Source organism: Erythrolamprus reginae, unplaced genomic scaffold, assembly GCF_031021105.1.
Source record: "Erythrolamprus reginae isolate rEryReg1 unplaced genomic scaffold, rEryReg1.hap1 H_7, whole genome shotgun sequence".
Classification (NCBI taxonomy): domain Eukaryota; kingdom Metazoa; phylum Chordata; class Lepidosauria; order Squamata; family Dipsadidae; genus Erythrolamprus; species Erythrolamprus reginae.
This window is the reverse complement of record NW_027248528.1, coordinates 438,043-444,652: the sequence shown is the minus strand read 5'-3', so window position 1 is coordinate 444,652 and position 6,610 is coordinate 438,043. Positions and strand designations below refer to the sequence as shown.

Below are 6,610 nucleotides of genomic sequence, written 5' to 3'. Positions count from 1 at the left end.
TGTGGGAAGAACAGCTGCAAAGCAAAATCTAGGCCAGATCAGATAGTGGTAGCTTTCCCCCCCCTCCCTTTTCATGATAAAGGAAGGGTAGGAAACATATTGGAGGAAAACGTTGTTTGGGTTTAGAATGCTTTATTGGCTTATTATGCATCTGCAGAGAGACAGATAATTGGCAACAGCGCAGGGCATAGTATCCTTAGATGCCGAAGGAACTTACTACACTGGTAACAAAAAAAAAAAAAAAGGCTTTCTGCTGCCTTCTACTCTGCTCTCCCTTGGTTCTCTTTTTCCTGCGTCCCATTTTTACAAACGCCACAGCCAGCAGAGTATTTATCCCAGTGGAATCCAATGGAATTAATGACGGAACCAGAGTGGCCACTGATGTAACGCAGGACGGTATTTGGGAAGAGCGGTGCCCCACTGAAACTGGTGCCAGTCTCCTTGCCGAAAGCAAAATAGCGCCCCTCGTCAGTAACAAAGACCAGTCTGCGAACATAATCTGTGTATTTCCCAGATACTTGGACGATGGACTCCCTTGGAAACAGGAACATTTCCTCCAGATCTCCTGACTTGCCACCAACGTAGTTACTCCACTCTTTTCCATAACGGACCTGTAAGCTGGAATAAATATTTGTTTGTTTGTTTGTTCTTGTGTGTGCGTGTGTTTGTGTGTTCGTTCGTTCGTACGTTCGTTCGTTCGTTTGTTTATTCATCCATCCATCCATCCATCCATCCATCCATCCATTCATTTAATTTGACTTCTTTGTGGCCCAATCCCAATGGGACTTAGGGTGGCTTACAACAATATAAAAAAATACAATACAATAAAAAGAAGTCAAATATTAATTACTAAACCAATAAAACCCCATTTATAAAAACCCACAAACCAAATAATCCAATCAAAAATACACATGTATACCATTCTTGGGCGTCCTCCTCGATACGCAGCTGACCTTGGAACATCATTTGTCGGCTGTGGCGAGGGAGGCGTCCAGGTTCTCCTGGTGCACTAGTTGCAGCCCTATTTGGACAGGGAGTCTCTGACCACAGTCACTCATGCCCTTATCACCTCGAGGTTTAACTATTGCCATGCTTTCTCCATGTGGTTACCTTTGAAGAGTATTTGGAAACTACAAATTGTGCAGAATTCCTCCTCCCCTTTCTATTTCTCTCTTTCTCTCTCTCCCCCTCCCTTTCTTTCTTTCTCTTTCTCCATTCCTCTCTTTTTTCTCTCTCTCTTTCTCTCTCTTCTTCCCTCTTTTTCTATTTCTCTTTCTCTCCCTCCCTCTTTCTTTCCTTCTTTCTTTCCTTCCTTTTTTCTTTCTTTCTCTCCCCCCCTCTTTTTTCTTTCTCTTTCTCCATTCCTCTCTTTTTTTCTCTCTCTTTCTCTCTCTTCTTCCCTCTTTTTCTATTTCTCTTTCTCTCCCTCCCTCTTTCTTTCCTTCTTTCTTTCCTTCCTTCTTTCTCTTTCTCTCCCCCCTCTCTTTTTTCTTTCTCTTTCTCCCTTCCTCTCTATTCCTCTCTTTCTCTCCCTCTTCCTTTCTTCCTTTCTATTTCACTCTTCCTTCCTCTCTCTTTTCTCTTTCTCTCTCTTCCTTCATCCCTTTCTATTTCTTTCTTTCTCTCCCTTCCTCTTTCTTTCTTTCTTTCTTTCTTTTTCTCCCTCTTTTTTCCTCTCTCCCTTCCTCTTTCTTTCTTTTTTCTCTTTCTCTCATTCCCTCCCTCTCGCTCTTTCTTTCTCTCCCTTCTTTCCTCTCTTTTTCTCTCTCTCTCTCTCTCACCCTTCCTTTCTCCATCTCTCTCTCCCTCTTTCTTTTTCTTTCTCTCTCTTCCTTCCTCTCTCTCTCTCTTTCTCTCTTCCTTCCTCCCTTTCTTTCTCTCCCTCCTTCCCTCCCTCCCTCTCTCTCCCCCTCCCCCTCTCATTCTCTCTCTTCCTTCCTCTCTCTCTCTCTCTCATTCTATCTTCCTTCCTCCCTTTCTTTCTCTCTCTCTCTCTCTCCCTCCTTCCCTCCCTCCCTCTCATTCTCTCTCTTCCTACCTTCCTCTCTCTCTTTTTCTCTCTGTGGAGAGTGTAACAGATTTCTCTGCCATTCACCATTTTCTCTCCCCCTGCAGCCCCCACCTTGGTATCCTGTAGCGGAAGAGCCATTTATTCCACAGGGTTAAATTCGTGCTTCTCCAACAGGGATCTCCTCTACTAATCCACAATTCCTTCCAAGATTCTCCAACTTCGCAGCCTCCTGCTGCTCCTTGCCTCTCCCAGAAGTGCCTGGATGAGCTTCCTCGGGGGGGGGGAGGGGCTGTTGTGTGGGGAGAAATGGCGCCCGGTTCCACTGGGAGATGGTCCCAGCGATAGTCTGGTCCTAAGCCTTGCAGGGCTTTATAGGTAATAACCAACATTGTGAATTGTGAACGGATTTTGGTTCTCTTGGACCAATTTCAGTCTGGGTAGTATGAGTTTCCAGATCAGAATCATATTATTACCGATAAAAAGGCACCTTAGTGTCCTTAATAGATTTTCTTTCAGAAGAACAATGAGGAAATGAGCAATAAAGAAAAAGGGGGAGGTTAAAAATTGAGGATACCTTTGTAATAACTCCTCTTAAAATTCTGCGAATAATGTGAAGGCAACTGCACAATGAAGCTTTTGTTTGGACTTAATTATACCTACACCGATCAAAGGAGTGAACTGGCTTAATACAGACTAAACCTACATTGGGAACAGTGTTTATTTCTAACAAGCGGAAATTATCCCTGGACTGTTAGAAACCTTTCCTGAAAGTGTGTTTGCTCACATTCTAAACCACACAGGTTACTCAGTTCATCTGGCAGTGTACATCAAAGTCTGGTTGAGTAATTCTATAGTTACTCAGCCATATGAAAAAAACTTGGATCGGAAGAACAGTCGCTAACAATTAAAAATAAAAGCATAAAATAATCCAGATATGTATTTCTCAAGCTTGGCAACTTGCAAATGAGAGAACTTCAACTCTCAGAATTCTGAGGGTTAAAGTTCAAGCATCTTCAAATTGTCAGGCTTAAGAATATGTGCATATCTATCTATCTATCTATCTATCTATCTATCTATCTATCTATCTATCTATCTATCTATCTATCTACCTACTCACTTACATACATACTAGACAACACAGTATCAACATTAGAGACCTTCAAATTTCTAGGTTCTATCGTAGCTCAAGTCCTAAAATGGTCACCTAACATGAAAAACCTGTTGCTTGTATCCTTAAGATTTTTATTAATATTGATTGTTTCTTCATTCCTTATTTCAGTGTTTCCCAACCAGTGTGCCATGGCACACTAGTGTGCCACGAGACACGGTCAGGTGTGCCGCAAAGAAGGAAGCTCAGCTTCTGGTCCCGCAACTTTTTGCTGAGAGTACGAAGAGCAAAAAGTTGTGAGAACGGAAGCTGAGCTTCCTTCTTTGCGCCTTCTAAGTTTTCTGGCAGCTGCAGCGCCCCGCCTGGCTGGAGTTTCCCTGGCGGTGGCAGCAGGTGAGCTTTGGGGCCCAGCGGGAGGGTGGCGGCAGCGGGAGGGCAGTGGCAGCAGCAGCACCGGCAGCAGGGTGGTCAGCTGTGAGGTGGAGCTCCGGAACAGAGGCACTAACGGTGGCAGCTGGACATGTTGCTGTACGCCATATATGCTGGCATTGCGTGGCTGGCACTTGCCTGCTGGTTGGGCCAGGATGGAGGCTCCAGCCCCACACCCATGCCCCGCGCAACGTTAGCATGTATGGTGTCTAGCAACATGTCCAGCCGCCGCCGTTGGTGCCTCCGTTCCAGAGCTTCGCCTCACAGCTGACCACCCCGCCGCCCCACGGCTACTGCCCAATGCCGCTGATGTGGCATGGTGTACGAGAAAGAGAGAGAGAAAGAAAGAGAGAGATAGCAAGAGAGAGAAAGAGATAGCAAGAGAGAGAGAGAAAGAGAGAGAAAGAGAGAGATAGCAAGAGAGGCAGAGAGAGAGAGAAAGAAAGAAAGAAAGAAAGAGAGAGAGAGATAGCAAGAGAGACAGAAAAAAGAGAGAGAGAAAGAAAGAAAGAGAGAGCAAGAGAGGGGGGAAGGAGGGAGAGAGAAAGACATAGAGGGAGGGAAGGATGGAAAGAGAAAGAGAGCAAAAAAGAGGAAGGAAGAGGGATGGAGGGAGAGAAAGAAGGGAAGGAAGGAAGAGAGAGAAAGAGGGAGGGAGAGAGAAATAGAGCGAAAGGGAGGAAGAGAGATTTTTTTCCAAACCGCCCACCGCGGAGATCCCTTCGCCCGAATGGAGGCGGTGGCAGCAGTGGCTCCGAAGCTGTTTCCGGATTGTCGTAATGATGAAACATCGTACATTGAGGACGATGTAATCCGGGGACTACCTGTATGCCGCCCCTCTCCAAGGACTCGGGGTGGCTCACAACGTAATAAAAAACAGTATACAATATCAAAATCTAAAATCCAAATAATATAATGAACTACTCCAAAAACATTAAAAACCAGTCATTCACATTCAAAAACAAGCATATACTGCACTCGTCGGGTGGAAGCTAGGGTCGGCATAGATGGGTTTTCAAGTTCTTACAGAAGGCAAGAAAGGTGGGGGCAGTACGAATCTCTGGGGGGAGCTGATTCCAGAGGGCCGTGGCTCTCGCAGAGAAGGTAACTTTGGGATAAGACCAGTGAAGGCCTACCAAAACTTTTACTACCCCACTGTGGGTGTGGCTTAAGCAGGACGCCCTGCATTTTCTTTCAACATCTTTCAGTGCAAATTGGGTGCTCTGGGGTAGAGCTCCATTTTTGCTACCCCATTGCGTTCCCCCACCCGAGCAGTAGCTCCCCCCAGATAAGACATTGGATCAAATCTAACATAAGGAATAATAATAATAATAACAATAATAATAATAATAATAATAATAATGATGATGATGATGATGATGATGGCTGGGAGCTACATTATTCAAAGGGCTGTCTTTTCCCAGTCACATCTATCCAACCGATCAGAGAAGGAAAGTAGGGAATGCTAGAGGTCACTGAGGGGCCGCCCACCACCAGTGCCACTGGGATGCCCCTGGCGGCAGGTGCGGACAGGTGTTTGGTGTGGGTGGGCGCCCCTGGAACGAGATTCAGCTTTTGTGCATGCGCACAGAAGCGAAATCTCGCATGAGGACTCTCGCGCACATGAAATTTCAGCAATTTTCACTGATTTCTTTGCTTCCGTGCACGTGCTGAAGCAAAAAAGCCCCCAAATTGCCAATTGCGGGCACCCTTATGTGAAATCTCGTGCATGGGTGCGCAAGTGGGTGCATCAGGGGGGCGCAACTGTGCATACATCACCGTTTTTACTAGCTAATCGACCCTCCCAGTTGTACCGGCTGCTGACCATTACTGCTACAGGTCCCCTCTCCTAAAGAGATCCCCCAAGCAAGACCAAGAAGAAGGGCCTTCTCCGTGGTGGCTCCCTGTGGGGACAAGATTGACTCACACTTTAACATTCTTTCAGTAGTCAAGGTTTTGCCAACAGACATGGGGACCCCAAAGTGGGATGGAGCTATCAAGTGTCTATACCCCAGAAAGTTGTGTTTTGGCACAGGGTCTTTTAATTTCCATCAACCCAAGCGTGTTTTCCTTCCTCGACATACCTAATCCTAAGCCCTCTCAGCCATTCATCTACTTACCCCACAATGTAATAGCGGCTAACCCGGATCCTTATGGCCGTTATGGGCCCCTCGAGTTGGTTCCCAGAATGAGAAAAGCGTTGTCCACCCTTCCCCCCATACTCGCCAGAATAGGAGGATGTGCGAGCATTCTCTGAAATAAAGTGGAGGAGAAAGGGGTGAGCTGTGGTCAAGGAGTGGTAATACCCCCACTCACCGTGGAACAGCCTTTCCTTGAATTTACCTGCGTGGAGGGTGATGCCACACGACAGGAGGAAGATTAAGATGAAACAATTCTTCCTAGAAAGACAGTTGTGTATAAAATCAATAAATGACATCATTTTTATTATTACAAGTAGTATTCAACTTACAGCCATTCATTTAGTGGCTTATCGAATAGCCCTCGCACTTAAGACTTACCACTTCAAAATATTTTACGGTCCTCTTTAAGTGGTTTACTGAGTCAGCCCAGCAATCTGGGTCCTCATTTGACAGACATGGGAAGGATGGAAGGCTGAGTTAACAGTAAGGATCAAACTCCCGGTAGTGGGCAGAATTAGCTTGCAATGATGCATTTTAACCACTGCGACTAGAGATATTCCTGTTGGGTATATTACCAGAGAAATTCAGTAAAAAAAGGTACATATTTAATTATTCATATGATTACAGCAGCGAGAATTGCATTTGTGCAAAAATGGAAAGCAACAAAAGCCCCTTCTGAAAGGGAGATAATGAAAAAAATATTGGATTGTGTGGAAATGAATAGATTGACAATGAAAATTAAAGATAGTACATGCGCAAAATTGGAAAGGGGAAAACATTCCCAAAGAGGAAGAGGTAATTAAGAAAATATTAGATTGCACTGAAATGGATATGATGACAAGATGGTTAAACAACCAAGAGGAATCAGAATTTTATGAGATCTGGAATAAAGTGTATACATATGGTTAAATAAGAAGAAGA

The 6,610-nt window shown here is 45.0% G+C and overlaps 1 protein-coding gene across 1 annotated transcript; it reads right to left on the bottom strand.

Annotated features, from left to right (window-relative positions):
• Positions 1-260: 260 nt before the first annotated feature.
• LOC139155847 (zymogen granule membrane protein 16-like) lies at positions 261-5,985 on the bottom strand. The gene is made up of 3 exons (XM_070731178.1): positions 5,892-5,985; positions 5,669-5,801; positions 261-618 (listed from the first exon to the last, which is right to left on the bottom strand). The coding sequence occupies exons 1-3, from the start codon at positions 5,983-5,985 to the stop codon at positions 261-263; spliced, it is 585 nt and encodes a 194-aa protein (XP_070587279.1).
• Between the last annotated feature and the right edge of the window lie 625 nt (positions 5,986-6,610).

Coding starts and splice junctions, on each gene's coding strand:
- LOC139155847 (XM_070731178.1), bottom strand. CDS start 5,985: ATGTCATTTATTGATTTTATACACAACTGTCTTTCTAGGAAGAATTGT. Junction 5,802..5,891: donor TGGCATCACCCTCCACGCAG/GTAAATTCAAGG, acceptor ACTTTATTTCAG/AGAATGCTCGCACATCCTCC. Junction 619..5,668: donor AGCCGCTATTACATTGTGGG/GTAAGTAGATGA, acceptor TATTTATTCCAG/CTTACAGGTCCGTTATGGAA.